The sequence below is a fragment of the Carettochelys insculpta genome, chromosome 2 (assembly GCF_033958435.1).
Source record: "Carettochelys insculpta isolate YL-2023 chromosome 2, ASM3395843v1, whole genome shotgun sequence".
Lineage (NCBI taxonomy): Eukaryota > Metazoa > Chordata > Testudines > Carettochelyidae > Carettochelys > Carettochelys insculpta.
The window spans coordinates 155,089,439-155,108,665 of NC_134138.1; the positions used below are offsets into that span (position 1 = coordinate 155,089,439).

General features: G+C 44.1%; 1 protein-coding gene across 7 annotated transcripts in view; it reads right to left on the reverse strand.

Annotated features, from left to right (window-relative positions):
- SLC12A7 (solute carrier family 12 member 7) overlaps positions 1–19,227 on the reverse strand; it is a 170,229-nt gene that overhangs the window by 22,150 nt on the left and 128,852 nt on the right. For all 7 annotated transcript variants that reach the window (XR_012644527.1, XR_012644526.1, XM_074987885.1 and 4 more), the window contains 4 exons: positions 14,357–14,461; positions 11,589–11,757; positions 7,011–7,206; positions 4,087–4,256 (listed from right to left, as the gene is read on the reverse strand). Coding sequence is in view for 5 of the 7 variants with exons in the window: in XM_074987885.1 (XP_074843986.1) it covers positions 4,087–4,256; positions 7,011–7,206; positions 11,589–11,757; positions 14,357–14,461 (640 nt within the window). In the remaining 2 variants the exon portion in view is untranslated. The remainder of the gene's footprint in view (positions 1–4,086; positions 4,257–7,010; positions 7,207–11,588; positions 11,758–14,356; positions 14,462–19,227) is intronic.

Sequence of the window (19,227 nt, forward strand, 5' to 3'; positions counted from 1 at the left end):
ACATAGGCCACGTCTACACATGCTGCCTACTTCGAAGTAGCGGCGCCAACTTCAAAATAGTGCACGTCATGGCTACACGCATTGGGCGCTATTTCAACGTTAACATCGACATTAGGCGGCGAGACGTCGAAGTCGCTAACCCCATGAGGGGATGGGAATAGCACCCTACTTCGACGTTCAACGTCGAAGTAGGGAACGTGTAGTCGTTGCGCGTCCCGCAACATCGAAATAGCGGGTTCCTCCATGGCAGCCATCAGCTGAGGGGTTGAGAGATGCTCTGCCCAGCCCCTGAGCTCGATGGTGGCCGTGTGCAGCGGCCCCTTAAAGCTCCCCACCCCCTGCCTTCCTGTGCAGGAAGCTGAGAGAGCGTGCAGGCAGCAGCATTGCCACGCAGCTAGCCTGCACGCTCCTCCGCAGCCACAGACACTCCCCCCACAGCTGCGATGGCCGCCCCCCAGCCCCCTAAGCGCCCCCAGGGCACCCCCCCCAAGGGGAGCCAGGGCTCGCAGGCTGGCAGCCACGCTGGGAAGCGGCAGCGGGGCCCCTCCTGGACGGAGGCCGAGCTTCGGGACCTGCTGGGGCTCTGGAGCGAGGAGGAGGTACTCCAGGTAACGGGGAGCAAGAGGCGGAATGCGGATGCGTTCGCTCAGCTGGCCGAGGGCCTGGCCGCCCGGGGTCACCGGGCCCGCACTCCGGATCATGTCCGGAGTAAAGTGAAGGAGCTGCAGAAGGGTTACGCCTGGGCCCGGGATGCGGCTGGCTGATCTGGGGCCGCCCCCGTCACTTGCCCGTTTTACAGGGACCTCAGGGACATCCTGGGCCCCCGGCACACCTCCCCTCCAGCCACGCTTGATACCTCGGCCGACAACACCCAGCAGGCCCTGGATGCGGAGTCCGCCCCGGAGGCAAGCCCCGTGCCCCGGGGGGCCCCCCAGGAGCCCACCCCCGGGGCACTGGAGGAGGAGGAGCAGGAGTCCTCCTCCAGCGACGCCAGCCTGCGGATAGCCATCCCATCGCAGAGCTCCAGCCGGGCGTCCGCCCACCGGGTGTCCCCCGACCATGGGAATGGACCATCAAGTATGTACCCCCCTGGTGCACATCCCCGGGGTTGAGGGGAGGGGGTAATAGATATGACCATGGCCCCAAGGACAGCAGTGGCATGTCCCTCAGAAAAGTGCATCAGCCCCTGTCCCCCAGCACGACAGTGCCATGCCCCATCCCTGGGGCTGGGGGGAGCGGAACCTCTAGGGTCCCCCGGGGGGAGGGGGCGGGACACCCATCAGCAGCAGCGGCATCTCCCGGGGATGGGGATAGGGAACCAGCAGCAGAGGGGTGGGGGGACAAGGGCCACGGCTCGGGGCCCACACTAACAGCTGTCTCCACTCTTCTTCCCCCCACCTCCTGTGTTCCGCAGCTGCACCAATCGGAAGGACTGGAGAGCGCCGGCGAGGTGTCAGTGGTCCCAAACAGCCCACTGGGGCCATCACTCCAGGCCAGCCCCTCGGCAGAGGGCTGACCAGCCCCATGGCAGGGAAGACAGTGGACCCAGCACCACCACCCGACGGCAACGGACCCCCAGCTGCTGGCCATCCATCGTCGGCAGCTGGAGGTCGCTGAGCAGCGGCTGCAGGTGGAGGAGCGCCGCCTCCAGCTGCAGGAGTGGGCGCTGGCCTGGTGCCAGGAAGCATGGGAGCCCTTCATGCGGACCTTCGACCGTATCGCCGACTACCTAGCCCCCCATGCCGCACCGGCCGCCGCTGCGCCTGCCCTGCCTGCTCCACCCGCTGCGCCACCCCCTGCTCCGTCTGCCATCGCACCGCCACCCACCACTGAGGGCCCTTCTGCCGAGGGGGACCTGGGGCCAGCTGATACCTGTCGGCCGTATCTACCGGTCCGCCTGGCCCCCAGCCAGCCCCAGCCAGGGCTGAGGCTGAGGCGTGGATTGCGGCCGCCCACCCCCAGCGCTGGACATTAGGGGGTGTGGGGCCCAGGATGTGCCCCCCCCGCCTTTGTATATATTCCCCCCAGTTTAATGTAATTTTGTAAATAGTTTTTGTATGAGACCCCTGTTGTTATGCTGATCCTTGCCCCCCCATGTACATAGTTCTCCCCTTCCTTGTCTTCCCCTTTCATTTTATCTTTATTTATATGTTTGATTTTGCCTGTAAATAGTTAGTCTTAATAATAATAATAAGAGTTCAACAGATATTTGATTTGACGAACAAATGTCTGCTTTTATTTACAAGAAAAGTGGGGGGGTGTGCTCTTGTGTGCTCTGTGGTGTGGGCGTAGGGGCAGGGAGTGTTCTGGAGGATGGGGGGGTGCAGTGGGGGGCCTGCCAGCGTTCAACCCGCGGCCTTATTGAACTGGGCCTGCAGGGCCTCCCGGACCCGGGTTCCTTCGGGGTTCACCTGGCGACTGGGGGCAGCGGGTGGCTGCACATCGGCCCTGCCGGCCTCCACAGCCCAGCCCTGAAAGAAGGCCTCCCCCTTGCTCTCCACGAGGTTGTGGAGGGCGCTGCACATGCCCACAATCTGGGGGATGCTGGTGGGGCCCGCATCAAGGCGGGTGAGGAGACACCTCCAGCGCCCTCTGAGGCACCCAAATGTGCACTCTACCACCTGGCGCGCGTGGTTCAGGCGCAGGTTGAAGCGCTCCTGGCTGGCTGACAGATGGCCCATGTAAGGGTGCATGAGCCAGGGCCGGAGGGGGTATGCCACATCTGCAATGACGCAGAGGGGCATAGTGGTGTCCCCCACAGGGATCTCCCGCTGGGGGATGTAGGTCCCCGCCTCCATCCGGCAGCACAGGCCCGAGTTCCGGAATACCCGGGTGTCATGGGTGCTGCCAGGCCAGCCCACATAAATGTCCAGGAAATGGCCCTGGCTGTCCACCAAGGCCTGGAGGACCACTGAGTGGTAGCCCTTCCTGTTTAAGTAGCATCCTCCACTGTGCTCCAGGGCATGGATGGGGATGTGGGTCCCATCCAGAGCCCCGAAGCAATTGGGGAAGCCCAGGGTGGCGAAGCCCATGATGGCGGCATCCAGGTCCCGAAGCCTCACGAGCCTGTGGAGGAGCAGGGCGTTGATGGTGCGGACGACCTGCAGGGGAAGCACATGGGAGAGCACCCATGAGGGGTGTGCAGGGTGTGTGTGGCCCTCCCCTGCCAGGGCCCCCCTCCCCTCCCTTCCCCTGCGCTCCTCTCCCCTGCCAGGGCCTCCCTCCCCAGCCAGGGCTGCCTCTCCCTCCCCCCGTGGGTCCTCTTACCTCCATGAGGACAGCCCCGACGGTGGCCTTGCCCATGCCAAACTGCTGGCCCACGGATTGGTAGCTGTCTGGAGTGGCCAGCTTCCAGACAGCGATGCCGACCCGTTTCTCCACAGTGAGGGCACGCCACATGAAGGTGTCCTGGTGCCTCAGTGCGGGGGTGAGCCACTGGCATAGCTCCAGAAACATCTGCCGGCTCATGCGAAAGTTCTGGATCCAGCGGTCGTTGTCCCACTCTCCGAGCACCAGCCGCTCCCACCAGTTGGTGCTGGTGGGGTAGCTCCACAGCCGGCAGCGTATGAGGCGGGGGGGGGGGGGGGGGGGGGGCGGGCTGCAGGGTTGGGGGTTGCATCCTCCTCCCCTGTGGGCAGCTCCTCCTCTGTGGCAAAGATGTGCTCAGCTGCCTCCTGCATGGCATGGAGCAGGGCGAGCACTGCTCCTACAGGGGCGGCTGGGTGGACCTCTGGCTGCTGCTGCTGCTGCTGGGAGTCCATGACTGCGTCGCTCGAGGTGTGCGTGCCTATGGCTCTGCAGACCGCGTGCTGTGCAGGCTGCGTGTGTCTGGGAGGGGCCCTTTAAGGGAGCGGCTAGCTGTTGCCCTGGAAGCGCTAATCCGCCCTGTGACCCTGTCTGCAGCTGTTCCTGGCACCCTTATTTCGATGTGTGCTACTTTGGTGTGTAGACGTTCTCTCGCAGCGCCTATTTCAATGTGGTGCTACCAAACGTCGACATTGCCAGCCGTGGAGGACGTGTAGACGTTATTCATCGAAATGAGCTATTTCGACGTAGCGTGCACGTGTAGACGTAGCCATACTGTACCTTGTGCTGTCGAAGCAGGAAAGGGAGCAACATAAGCATGCCACCATCATGAACAATCCACCACACATCTATGTGTCCTTCAGAAAAGCGTTCTTGATTTGCTGGAAATGAATCAATGTTTTTAGCAACCAGCAGGGCTTGTTGTGCTGCTGTTGTTTCTCGTACTGTATCTGCAGGAAGAAAGGACATTCAGCAACCAAATTAGAAAATCTGAATGAAAATTAAGAGTTTCCAAAGGAGATGGACAAAAAACCGCAATGTCACAATTGTGAAAGAGGCTAACTTTGGTTACAATCCAAACCTGCTTAGGAGAGGAAGCAATGGAAACAACTTCACACATGTACACAAAGTGTATAAAAATTAATGATATTTTTAAAATTGTTTAATTGAAATCAGATTTCTTCATTCAGTTTCAATACATTTTCTCTATTAAAATCTGAAAGTATGGCAATCTATTAAAATAAATTACTTTTAAAAACAACAACTTAACAGTACAATGTGTTCTGCTGAAGTTTTAAATAAAGTCAGACCACAAAACTGGCATAAGTCAGGGCTGAACACCTGGGCTGTGTCTACTAATGGCCAAATCGAAGAATACTAATGAGGCACTGAAATGTATATTCAGCACCTCATTAACATGCTGCTGCCCACAGCACTTCGAAATCGCTGTGTTTTGCTCCCCCATGCCTCGTCTACACAAAGGACCCCACCAACATCAAAATCCCCTTATTCCTATGAGCTCAGTGTGGTCACTAATTAGAGTAGTGACATCATTTAATTCTTTTCAGGTTAAATTAGAAGGGGAAACAGATTACAGTAATAAAAGGGCCAAACACAACCCTCAGTAGCCACATGTAATCTTATTATGCTGAATTTGTGTACTTGGGGACATGAGCAATACCACCTCCTTAAATTGTTACTGACGTAAAAGATTGGCATGTGGTGGAACTGGTAAAAATGGGCCAAAAATTTTTAAGTGGAAATTTCAGAACAAAATTAAACTACACTTTTTATTTGATTTCAAACTGAAAATTTGGCTTCATTTAAATTTTTCATAACTTTTTTTTGAAATGTCATATTTTAATTTTTCCCTTATTATTTCTTCTTTTGAGTTTTGGTGCAATAAAATCAATCATATTCAGATTTCCCCAAGACACTTTTTCCTTCCCTTTTTCTCCTCAACTTCTCAAAATTTCTCCAATTTCCAAAGTTTACCAAGCTGCAAAATAAGAGAAAAAAGGGAAACCAAAAAATGCTAGGCAACATTCATTTAGTGGTAATAAAAGGGAATCAGAATGAAAGTTACATTTTTTATTTTAAATCAACTATTACTGCAGCATTTCTATGCAAAACAAAGAATACAAATTTCATTTACTGAAAAAAAAATCTGTTTTTTCCTCAGCTCTAGAATTTAATAGTCAGTTCACATGATAATTCACAAAAAAAAAAAAAAAGCCAGCATCCATTGCTTTACTCTTTGGCTATGTCTAGATTGCTGAGAACGGTCAGCAAAAGATATGCAAATTGTGCAATGCTTTTGCACATCTTTTGCCAATAGTTCTGCCGGGAGAGGCTTTTCTCTACATTTGGCCAGTCCACACGGGAACAAATGTTGAAAGAAAACCCTTCTGTCAAGACATCCCTTCTTCCTCATGGAAGAAAGTATACAGGGATGTCAACAGAACACTCCCAACTGGCAGATCTCTGATGACACATCTCCAGTCTGGACGCACACTCTGTCGACAAAACTTCACCTGTCGAGGGTTGGCCTGTGTTCCCTCCCCATCCCCAGGTGTGTGGGCTTTGGAGGTGTTCTAGAGGGAGGGCTCAGACCCTTGTGACATCCCACTTGCCCTGTACATACCAGCTGTAACCTCCCAGGGCTCGGACGAGGCTCAGCTCGACAACGCTCAGCTGGGTGTCCCAGCGGAGAGGGTGATGATGAAGGTCCCATTGCTTGAGCCCTCCTCATCGCCCTTGGTCTCAGTGGTGGACCAGTGGTGTCCATGAGGTGCTTTGGGGCAGCAGCCTCCCTTGGTCCCAGGAGCCTGTGCAGCTCCCTATAGTAGGGGCAGTGCACAAGCCATGCCCCCGACCGGCTGGCAGCATCACGGGCTTTGATGTATTCCTTCCTCAGCTCCTTGACCTTTATCCTGACACTGCTGCCAATGTGGTCAGGGTGGCTTCGGGCGACAAGTACGCTGGCCAGATGGTTGAAGCCCTCCATATTTCTCTGGCAGGCACCAGTTTGCTGAAGGACCTCCTCCTCTCCACACAGCGCGAAGAGGTCCTTCAGCTCTGCCTTGGACCAGGAGAGTCCCTTCCTGGCATGCCGTTGCCCAGGTGCTCTGAGCCCTTGGGCTCTTCATCCAAGGCCCCAAGAGGGGCGGGAGGCCTGACATGCTGCCATGGTGAGCAGGGGGTGTGGAGGCTGGGTGGTGTGTCAAGCAGAGGCAGTCTGAATGAGAGCTCGTGCTGCCCCTGCTTGTCGCACAGTCTCAGCTTCCTGCCCGGGGTTGCCAGGGATCTGCTTCCTCTTAGGTGGCCAGCAGTGACCAGGGAGTCCTGCCTGGGCTGGCCAGACCGTCTCTGTCCTCCGGGGCATGGGGGGGGCCTCTTTTGCAGACCCCTTACTTCAAAGTAGTGAGTGCAGAATGTCTACACACCCCCTACTATGAAGTTAAACTTTGAAGTAAGGCACTACGAAGTAAGGAAAAAGTGCGTGTAGATGCTCTGCAGGCTACTTCAAAGTAGCCCCTTACTTCAAAGTTAACTTCGAAGTAAGTGTGCAGTATAGACACAGCCTTGGTGTTACAGTAAAAATACATATAAATCTCTTACATTTTTACAAAATAGCATTTTAAACACATCTTCATTATATATTTTCATTCAAATGGCATAACTAAATCTAAGAAAATACATACCAACAAAATTTTTCCATGAGAAAGGATTATCTGTCTGTTTCCATGACTGTGGCCAGCCCATCAGGACTGTATTGTGTGTCATACCTCCCAGACCAGCAGACTGAATCAAATGGGACATTCCATCTCTAAAACTGGGAGATACCACAATTTGACAAAATCCTTTGGTCTTTTCTAGCCCCATTAAGGATTTAATATTCTGTGGAAAAATAAGAAGTTGAAGATTACCTATGGAAATATATTAAAGGAAATAATTTTAAATACCATTGTTGATTGCTGCACTAAAGTACAAATAAGATGATGTACGCTGGCTGAAATATGACATCAAAGAACAGTGTTTTACTCAACACAGTGAATGAACAAGGTACTAAGATAACTATACAACCCAAGTTTTTACATCACTCTCTGCACCCATAAGTCTTTCTTCCTTAAGGGGGAGTGGACTATGAAAAACAAGGTGTTTTAGTCGCTTTGTCCAATATTTGATTATAATAATTAAAGCTTGCTGTAGGCTATTCCTGGCCACTGTTTGAAAAACCGTATTGGGCATTGAAGGCCTGTACTGGGTCCATTATTGGTTGAGAGACTCAGTATTTCCAAATAGTGGAGAAGGATGCAGGTAGTTCTTTAAGAAAATGTTGTGAGGTCAATGCTCAAGAAAGCAACTTTCAATATTGACAGTTTGGTTATCTATTGACCAGTATCCAATCTCTGATTCAGGATGAAGGTCACTAAGGGCTTGTCTACACTTGCCAGTAGCGGAGGGGTTCAGAAAAAAAATTCCTCTTTTTTCCCCACAAAAAGCAAACCAAACGCAGAATGTTCACACTGCCATGCATGGACAGTAGAGATAAGAGGCCTTCTCCCTTGAAATAACAACTTCAGCTCAGAAAATGACTTTTGTTGACCGCACTCTAAGACAGAAAATGAATGCGTGTGAACAAAGCACAGCTATTATCGGCTTATATTCGGACTCCTTTTGCAATGACTCCTTTTACTGTGGCTGTGAATTGTGACTGTAAACAAGAACACCCCGTTTTGCAATGCTGTGGCTGTGTGAACACGATTTTTCGTCTTTACAGGGCAGGTGCCTACACAGAATATTTTTGTAAGTTTGACAAATAACTATTAAGGGACTGCAAATTGAACAAATAGTCTCTGAAATTGATATTTTTACTTATGACTTGAAATTCTGCCAGGTTATGATAAAGCAATGACTTTTTAAGGGAAAACTTTGATTTGATGTATTGTAAGTACATAATCAGACCAATACTATGAGCTATGCCATACTTCATGCTTTTGTTTTTCTCTATTTATTCATCCTGTTTGGGGGAAGATAACTTTTAGCAATGTTTGAATTGTATAGAGATGTCAAAGACCAGGGCCTCAGCGTTCTCTCGTTATCATACAACCTTTTATATGATTATATAATACAATCATATAATACAACAGCATATACTACTGTAACGTGTAGTCTCTTCGTTATATTTCCTTGTGCGTTCCAGTACAGTCTATGCAGACCAATTAATGCCAATAAATTAATATACTTTAATAATCACAAATCTGTATACTATTGCTCTGTGGACAAGCTGTACATCCATAGATGTAATTAACCGTTTCTGGTCCTTTTGCAGTGTTTATCGGACAAGTAGAGATTACATATTTTCTCTTTTTGGGGTATTTTATCAGTGTTTATTTGTTAAAATAAAAAATCGTAAGCACTATCCATACTTAATTTTCATACTATTAAGTTAGTAGAATATGATCACATCATGGATAATAACCACGATCGTGTTCCCACTGTTCCTCTCCTAAACCCTCCACTCTTCTACAGAGGTGCTGACCCACCAGTTGGTGAAACACTGTTACAGGCTAATAGTATCAGATCATATTTTCATTTAAAGATTAAAAAAATCCATTGATCTGAATAATAATTAAAACCACAATGCTCATACTGAGAAATCAGTTCAGTTTAATGTAGCTTTTACTAAGGTATTTTACAAGAAATGCTTCTGTTGTTTTGGGTGGACAACTTCACAATAAGATTTAAGCCCCTAGAGTCTCTGAAGTACAGCAGCGAGCTCAGTAATTGAATGTCCTTTTAAATGACAGTATCATCGTATTATGGACACCTAAAGTTACCTCAGATAGATGAAAAGCCAAACAAATTTAATCAGCAGCATGTTACAATTAATTTTGAAAATAAGATCTTTGAAATTCTTCCAAGAAAATTCAGTTTCAGCTATCAAATCATAAAACAAAAAGATTAAGAACAAAGGAGACAAAAAAAAATCATAAAACATTAAGAAAAAATGAGAGGGGGACAAAGAATAATGCAAAGTGTGATCCTACAGGGAAAGCAATTCAAGTACTGAGATAATTATCACCTTCCCGACCTGAAAATTAGATTTACTCCTAATACCAAGGTACAAATTAATCGGGTCGGTTCATCTAAAGGAGAACAGAAGGAACTACCAAGTCCAATTTGAGTCTATAAGTAGGATACTTTTTTATAAATATCCAGACTGTCAGGCACATTAAGAATAAATTGCTAAGGCTATGCCTACACTATGTACCTTACAGCAGCAGAGCTGTACCCCTACAACTGTGAGGCCTCCCATGGAGCCATTCTATACTGGTGAGAAAGTGTTCTCTCACCAGCATTATTAAATCACCTCTAATTGGCGGTGGTAGCTATGTCAATGGAAGATGTGCTCCTGCCAACATAGCGTTATCCACAGGAGCACTTTGTCAGTTAAACTTATGTTGGTCATACCCCTGACCAACAAAAATTTTGCCAATAAAAGTGCCAGTGTAGACAAAATTTAAGTTTATAATTGGTTGCAACTTTGAAATCTGGTCTTGGGGACATCTGAGCTGGCAAGTAAACATTAACAGTTTCTAGAAGACCAGGCCCAGTATGGATGAAAAGGAATATGGCCAGAATACTTCTGAGCCCCGTCCATCCAAAACGGACAGATGGGCTCTCTAACCTTTTACTTTGGTCTTTATTCAGATGGGGGGGAGGGGAGAAAAAAAAAAGGAAAAAAATGGAAAGAGGGCTCACACTGAAAGTATATTGCCTCTGACTTCACTGGCCCTTTAACACTCCTGTATACTACTACTCTGTATTCAAGCTGTATATCCAGAGGTATAATTATGGGGCCAATTATTACTGACTTGCCATGGAACAGGCAGACAGAATTACTCCAGTTGCTTTGTTTCTGATAGGTTCCAGAAGTCATACTAAGCAATTGCTCATCTGTTCCCACAACTCCCTCATGCAGAATTCCACAATGTTTTTATTCTCTCTTCTTCAGGATGTACATGAGGCCAGTTTATGTTAATTGTGATGCTTCTAGGATGTAAAGCACACCCACAGCTCAAATTCATTAGACCCGATCAGTGAATTGGAATAATTTTATAATTCTAGACAAAACTGGCATCAGGATGAGAATTAGCTATCAAACTCAACCTGGATCATATCAAAAGAACTACAGATATAGTAGAATCTCAGAGTTATGAACGCCAGAGTTCCTAACTGACCGGTCAACCACACACCTCTTTCAGAGCCAAAAGCGTGTAATCCGACAACAGCAGAGACCATTAATAAAAACAAAAACAAGTACAGTCCAATCCTATGTTAAACAAACTACTAAAAATAAAGAGAAAGTTTTTAAAAAAGAGTTGACAAGGTAAAAATAAAGAAACTTTCTGTGCTTGTTTCATTCTAATTAAGATGACTAAAAGTAACATTTTTCTTGTGTTTCAAAGTATTATTGAGTCAATGTTCACCTGTAAACTTCTGAAAGAACCACCATAATGTTTGTTCAGATTTAATAACATTTCAGAATTATGAACAACCTCATTTCCAAGGTGTTCATAACTCAAGTTCTACTACAGGCTGGTAAAGCCAGCTGGAAGAACTAGTAGATATCAGCTGTGCCAGTTAAAAAGACAGAATGGCTGCTATTTACTCAAGTTTATAACCAAGGGATCATGTTAAATCCTTGGTTGCTCATGGAAGTCCAGTGAGCATCCAATATCAGGAGTGCTTTTTCCGGTTGTACCTGACAAGAAGGCTGCAACCTTTTCTTTCATATGCCAGTCCCAAAGCAATTTTTCATGCCTTCATTATTCAGTTAGTTTATCGGTGTCTTAACAAGGGTCTACAAATGGGACTCTGCACAAAAGTCAAAAGATCAAATATTGGCACTCTGCCTCAGAAAGGTTGCTGACCCCTGCTCTAGCCATTCTCTATGCTAAAGCAGAGGTAGTACTACAGTAACATTAGCCGGTTGTCAGAGGTGACCACTGTAAATTACACACAGAGTCAAATGCTAAATATGTACTACTCCATACAGGAGGACACTCAGTCTTCCCAGTCCTACTTTGTATTTATCCTAAGAAAACTAACAAAATAATATCTAAGTATAGTAATATCTTTCTGAACTTTATAAAAAGTCTACATAATTTGATTCCAATTAGCAACTCATATTTTTCAGAAAATCCTGGAACCACTTCTATAAAACTTGTATCTAAACAGAAGCTGTCAGTATTTGCAAATTGCCTTTTGCATACCTCTTCAGCTTTCTGAGCTTCTGTGAATTTATCCAAGTAGATTCCCTGGAGTACTGCACCCACAATAGTCAATCCTTTACCAGCCTTCAACTGAGAGGTGAAAGAAAGCAATCGAGGGTGTTTAGCTACCTGTTCTGAGTCCAAATTCAACAAAACCAAGACTTGAGGTCTGCAGTAGTTAAAATAAAAGTGTTAGGAAAAAAAACAGGTCAAAATTAAAATTATAACAGAATCATTAAATAACCAGATGATCTAGCAGTTAAATTGCAAGTAAACTATCAAGCAAGAAAGTTCAGACAAATTTTAGGTCTTTGTACTCTGTCAAAGAACTGATAGCGTAGAGTATCTTTAGAAATATATAGCACCTTCTACTAACTTTCTGTTGCGGCTTTACTCTGGAAAATGGCAGATAGTTATTCAGCAATCTTCTTGTTTCAGAGTCAAATCTGCTTACTTCACTAATAAAATTATTTTTTTTCCAACTGTTGACTTATGTCAGTGCCACAGAGCTAAAATAGCTCTTACACAGTACTTCTTTCTTCAATAACAGCATAATTGTTAATTAAATTCTAATGGCAAGATAAAATTCCACCTTCAGTTATGCAAGTATAACCATGTATCAGGATTAAATACACTCTGCTGAAAGTCTGCTGATTTCAATTAGTCCTGATTTTTCTTGAGGTACTGAAATCAGAATCTATCCCCTTGTCTTCAATGGGATTGTACAGATAAATAGGATAGTTGAATTTCACTATCAGAATCTTTATTGCAAGTGACAGTGCATAAACAAGAGAGAGCACAGCTTGGCTTTTAGAGCCCATGCAAACTTTTGGAGCTGGGTTTTAGAAAAAAAAATAATTTACTGTGTAAATTTAAAAAAAATTATGTGGAAATAATGAAGATAAATATTGAATCACACATTGTCATTTTCATTAAGGCATATTTCGCAGTAAAACTGCATTTAAAAAACATTAAATCTAAAGCAATGTAGCAAAGCATTATTTTTAAATCTAAAATGACACCAACTGTTGTAATATATTAGCTATAAATATCTCGAAAAGCTCCAATCCAAGAAAGTCTGAAGAAACAGACTCCAAATTTTTACTTGATGTATTTTATGATCACAACTGGACAAAACTATATGGACAGTAGATAAAATTACTTTTCCCACTGACAAAAAAGCACCTATATGGATGTGTATATTTATGCATACCTCCTCCTCTCGCTCAGAACAAGAATAAATTTGACAATACTTTCCAAGAAATACAGCATCATGACAAATATCCTGCCTGCAGAATTATGGTTTAGTCATCATAAACAAATTGGAACTTATGTCCTATTTTTAAAAAAATTATATCATGGGTATGTTTGTAATTTTTGGCTATTCATAGATTTTAAAGTCAACAGGGACCATTATGCTTGTATAATTTGTTTTACAGGACGTAGAACTTCACCCAATAATTCCTCCTTTAAATACAACTTCTGGCTGAGCTATAGCATACCTCTTGGGGAGACATTCAATGCTGTTTTCAAGAGTTCACATGATATAAAATCTACAATATTACTCAGTAAATTATTTCAACAGGTTAAATTGTATCACTGTTATAAACATGGATCTTATTTCCAATTGGAATCTGTTATCCACCTTTTACAGATGGGGGAAATGGAGTCACAGTTGTGATGTCCAAGGCTACATGGAAGTTTAATGGTATGACTACAAATGAAACCTAATTTCCAGCTCTGGATCATGCTCTCTCTCTCTCTCTCTCTCTCTCTGTATGTGTAAGGATCTATTTAGTAGGAATGAAGCCACTGAAACACTAAGACATGGAAAACAAGGCCAATAAAAGAGTGGTTTTAGGTCCAGGTGTGTTTTAGAAAATCCTCAGATAAAAAATGAGAAATTTTTATAATTAAGTAATTCCTCAGGTGGCAAGTCCCAGGAAGTTCCCAGAAATATTGTATCTAAAGGATAATCAGGGCTTTTATCCCAATTGCATTTCCAAAGATTAATAATCAAGACGTGCCATTATAACAAAAAGAATATAACATTTAGAAATAGCTATTAAGAAAAAAATAGAACCTCATGTTAAAAAAGTGGATCCATCTATAATCAATATGGTTATAGTTGCAATTTTATTAAGTAAAATAAATTAGTATAAAGAACCATGTGACCGAATACAGGAATCTAACAAGTACCCAGACCTGTGATCATTTTGACCCCATTTAGTTTCCCTGGAGAAGGATAATTAGAGCGCATGCAGCTAATTGGATGACCAGTCTGAGGGACTAATAAGCCACTTAGTCATTAGATGAGAACTATAAAAGAAGACACAGGAAGGAAGGAACAGCGAAATAATTGGGTTAGCTGATCACAGTGTGCTCCAGGATCCTAAGTGAAAGAGGGAAGTCTGCACCTCTCTGGCCCTCTGGGAAAGACAAGCAACTATTTGAAAAGATAAAAAAAAGTTTAGCTGCACAAGACTGTATTGGGGTTGATGGCTGGAGAATAAATAAATAGAATCATACATTTCAAGGCATGAGAGGATGATAACCAAACATGCATCATTACATGCTGTATTGTGCAAACTCCAATTCCCGTTTCAGTTAACTTTGATTGTTAGTTTAGCTGCTTTGTAAATATTCTCTCTCTATGAATCCTATTGTAGTTTTAAGATCACTAAAATCTACACAGTGTTTCATTATCAGCAAAATTCCTACTTCTGAAACTATTTGTATTTAAAGTAAAGGGCTTCACAGATGCCTACCTCCAGTTTTTTGTGTGAGGAGGACCATGTTCCACCCGAAGTAGAGCATAGCGAGCTGCGTTCAAGGATAACCCTCTGATTCCATCGCCCCATTCTTTTTCCGCTCTGTGAGGTATAGGAAACAAAACTACATTAACAGAATAACTTTTCTGATGCAATATAAGAGTATCTTTTTTTAACTAAGTGACTTGTTTAGTTGACAACACCTGCTAAAAAGGCATTCTATGTAAAAAATTGTATTGTGTAACATCTCAGTAAATCACAATTCGTTCTCAGAAAATTGTTCCACTTACTCCCATAACCTCAGGATTTAACCAACTAAGGCTGTATCTAGACGAGCCTCCAACTTCCAAGCGGGCATGGTAATTAGGGAATTGGGAGATTACTAATAAAGTGCTGCTGTGCACATGCAGCAGGTTATTAGGCTAAATCTCTGCCGCAGCAACTTTGAAGTGTGTAGCTACGCGTCAGGCATGAGTACTTCGAAGTGCCCGCGCTCCTTCAAAGTCCCTTTTGAGGAGTAAAGGGATTTCAAAGGAGCACAGGCACTTCGGAATACCCACGGGTGACCTGTGGCTACACACAAGCCAGTACTCAAAAGTTTCACTCTTCGAAGTTGCTGCAAGGGAGATTTAGCCTAATGAAGTGCTGTATATGCACCACAGCACTTAATTAGTCACCTCCCAACACCCTAATTACCATGCCCCCTTCGAAGCTGGGGGCTAGAGTAGACACAGCCTAAATACAATTATCAAGGAGTGGGAGAATTAAATAAAAGTGTTAGCTAGTTGAGCACTGGCAAATAACTAAACAATAAATCATCCCTCTCATTAGTGGTAAAAGAGCCTCTGACAACATCGCATATAGGTCACTGATAATACATCTATATGGCATGGAGCGACAAGCCTCCTACTCTGGACTGACAGAGTAATGCATGTATTACCACACTAAAAATAGTTGTCAAAATGTTGCAGCTTGGGGTAGAGCTTGGGCTGTAAACCATAGGGTGCTGGGAGAGAGGCTGGCTTCAGAGCCCAAGCTCCAGCTCAAGGTGCAACTTCAAAGTATGGCCTGCAGAGATCTTTTGACGGCAGTAGTGTGATCCCCATAAAGCCTGAGCGCATGGATCAGTTCCACACACTATGTCAACATATATCAGAGAGGTAGCCGTGTTAGTCTGTATCTTTAAAAACAACAAGTCCTGCCGCACCTTATAGACTAACAGATATTTTGGAGCATAAGCTTTCGTGGGCAAAGACCCACTTCAGATGCATGAAGCAAGACTTTGCCAATGAAAGCTTATGCTCCAAAATATGTTAGTCTATAACACGCCACAGGACTTCTTGTTTATGTCAACATACAGAGCAATCAGGATCACTTCATAAGACTAGCCCCCAAGTAAACCATGTGGCTGCATCTACACTAGCAAGTTTTTCCTGTAAAGCCAGGGCTTTTTCAAACAACAACAACAACAAAAAAACAAAACAAAACAAAGAGCATCTGCACACAAAATGTGCTCTTTCAATCTGAAATCAAAACAACACAGCCCTTTTGCCAGAGGCCCTCTTCCTCTCCCAGAAGAGGAAGAGTGCTTTTTCCAGAAGATTCTTTCAGGGGAAAAACAGCACGCATAGACACCGCAGGGGCCCTTTTTTTCGAAAAAGCAGTCCTCATGGCACCAGATTTCTCTCCCCTGGCCCATTCTTTCCAAAGAGCAAGGGCCATGTGGACACACTATCAGACGAGCAGATCAATCTTTAGATCTGCTTTTTAGGGTGTGGATGCACTCTTTCAAAAGAATTTTTTTCAGAAGACTCTTCCATAAGAATCTTTCGCAGGATGGCTATACTGTAGACGCAGCCTATGTTTCAATATGGCTAAACGTACAAGTCTGCCTCTAGGATCAAAGAATGTAGGCCACAGTTGTGTGTTAGGGGACCCTATTCTGGGAAGCAGAGACTCAAGAAAGTGTGTGAGCTCCCAATACAATACTGTAGCCAAAAGGGCTAATATAATTTTGGATCCATAAAGGAATCCCAGGTAGGAACAAAGAGGTTATTTTACCTCTGTATTTGGCATTGGTGTAATCATTGCTGGAATACTGTGTCCAGTTCTGGTGTCTACTGTTCAAGGATGTTGATAAACTGAGGATGCTTAAAGGATTAGAAAACATGCCTTGTAGGCACAGAGTCAAGAAGTTTAATCTATTTAGTTTAACAAAGAGAGATTAACGTGTGACTTGATTAATCTATAAATACCTACATAGGTAACAAATATTTAATAATAGTCTCTGTAATCTGGCAGAGAAAGAGACAATGGGATCCAGTGGTTGGAGGTTGAAGCTAGACAAGTATAGGCAGGCTATTAGGCATATGTTATTAATTCTGAGAGTAATTAAATTATGAAACAATGTACCAAAGGTGGTGTTGGATTCTCCTTATCACTGACAGTTTTTAAGATCAAGACTAAATGTATTTAAAAGATCTGCTGAACAAATAATTTTGGGGGAATTCTATGGCTTCTACGATGCAGGAGGACAGACTAGCAGATTATATAGATTCCCTGGGGATTTAGAATCTATGGATCTATGAATGGGAGACTTGATTGGTTAAAGAATGCAACAGAGATTCTGAGGAGATACATTTTTAAATAAGGACCTTTCTCAGCAAAAGGAATAAAAACAAAACCAAAAAAATTCTCTCCATCAAAACTGTTATTGATGTTTCTGGAGAAGTGCCTGGTAATAACTTCATTATCTGGTGCCTATAGCCTGGGGGAAGTTTTAAACTCCATTGATTATAGAAATTAAATGATCACTGTATGGCCATTTCTCCTTCTCCATTGTCATTCCTTCTGTACCTCTCCTATTTACTGTTATTTCAGAACTGTGAGAACCACAAATAAGGTGACCAGGCATCCTGATAACATTGGGACCTCCCCGTATTAAAGGCTTTGTCCTGTATATACAACATTACCCTCTGCCACCCTCCTCCCCTGCACACACACACCCATAAAAGTGTCCATATTTTTCATACTTGGTCTCTGGTCACCTTAACCAGAACTTAGTTTGGCCCCAACTGTGAGGAAATCATCACAGACTTTGGGCTATATTGTGAATTTTTCTGCAGTAGGGAATTTTTTAGAATATAAAATTGTTCCTTGTTCTTTTCTAATGTAGTATCAGTCTCCATTTCTATTCAATAGCAAATGATCCTTTGTTTGAAAGATCGTCTGGTACTGTTGATCTTATTACTCAAAGCAAGAATGTTTGCTGATAAGCTTGGATAAATATTCCTTTTCCTTATGCCTTTAAGGTGGGAAGCAGTACTATTATTTAACTACAATAATCCAAAATCAAAAACAAATTATACAACTCAATCATCCCTTTCTGGGGCTATATATCATACAGAAGATTTCTGCTGAAAAATGGCACTGGCTTTAGATTAGATACTCAACATATGGAATCTGGCAAACAAACACCAACGGCTACATCACTGTCTACCCTATTTTGTTAAGGGAAATTGTCTTCCTTGCCCATGAGACCGTCATAATTCTGAAGTGCCAGGTTCTGCTGTTTCACAGGACGAAGAATGTTTCACGGAGCCAAATAATTGACCTTTGATAATAAATGCTACTGTTAATTGTGAGGACTAGTTGTTTGAGTAAAAGGCATAATAGGGGGTGTAATCCGCAAAAGCTCCCAACTTCAAAAAGTTTACCTGTCTGGAGACAGGAGCTATTAAAAGAGTACTTTAATGTATGGAAAGTTTGAGGCAGGGGTTCAACTGCAGCAGCTTTTCTAACTTTTGGGTATGGAAGATGCCATCACCTAAGAAAACATACGTCAGGATTTGTACAAAACTGTTTCCAGAACGTGCAGCAGTAGTACAGAGAGACTATGCTTGGACACTCATACATATTACCTCTGTCAGTATTCTGCATTAGTACAGTGCAGCAGAAAAATGTCCCCTGCAGATCCTCTTTGCTTTCTGGTGGAAAATGGTTTCTATGGGAAGGCAAAACTAAACTGCATAGTGCTCAGATGTCACTAGGGGGAGGGTAGGTCTGAGGATTTCCTGGCTGCCCAGGGGCATTAGTTCTAGCTGGGGGTGGGGCAGGTGGGGTGGTGGAAATGGACTTCATCTCCCACCGCACACAGGCCAGGGCTGTGCCAAATCAAGAATGCTGCTGCACATTAATTCATAGAGTTTAAAACTAGCTGGACCTCTTGAAGGTAACTGTCCATTAAATTCCAGCCTGTTTTTTCTGTATTGAGCTCAGTAACTTGTTTGACAAAAGCACATCTTCCAGAAAGACTTTCAGTCTTTCAAGACATCCATCGATGAAGATTTCATCACTTTTCTTGAAAATTCATTCCATTGATTAATCACCCTCACTGTTATGATATTGTGCTTTATTTCTAATTAGAATTTGGTCTGGTTTCAGCTTCCAACCACTGGCTCTTATGTTACCTTTATTTGTGGAAGAGCTCTTTAATTTCCACTATTTATTCTCCATGATGGTACTTATGCATCATAATCAAGTCAGATCTCAAACTAATCAGACAGCTCCTTAATTCTCTCTCATTTTAAGGCATTTTTCTCTACCTTTAAAAATTTTCTCTCTCTTTTATGCACGCTATCTAACTTTTCAATATCCTTTTTAAAATGTGGACACCAGAACTGTATGCAGTATTCCAGTATTAGTCTAACGTATTCAGTATGTAGAGGGAAAAGCACCTCCCTATTCCTACTCTCTACTTCCACTTATTCATCCAAGGATCACATTAATCCTTTTTGCCTACTCCTCACACTGGGAGCTCTTTTTCAGTCGTTCCACTTGAACTACATGTCCTTTTCTGAATAATTGCT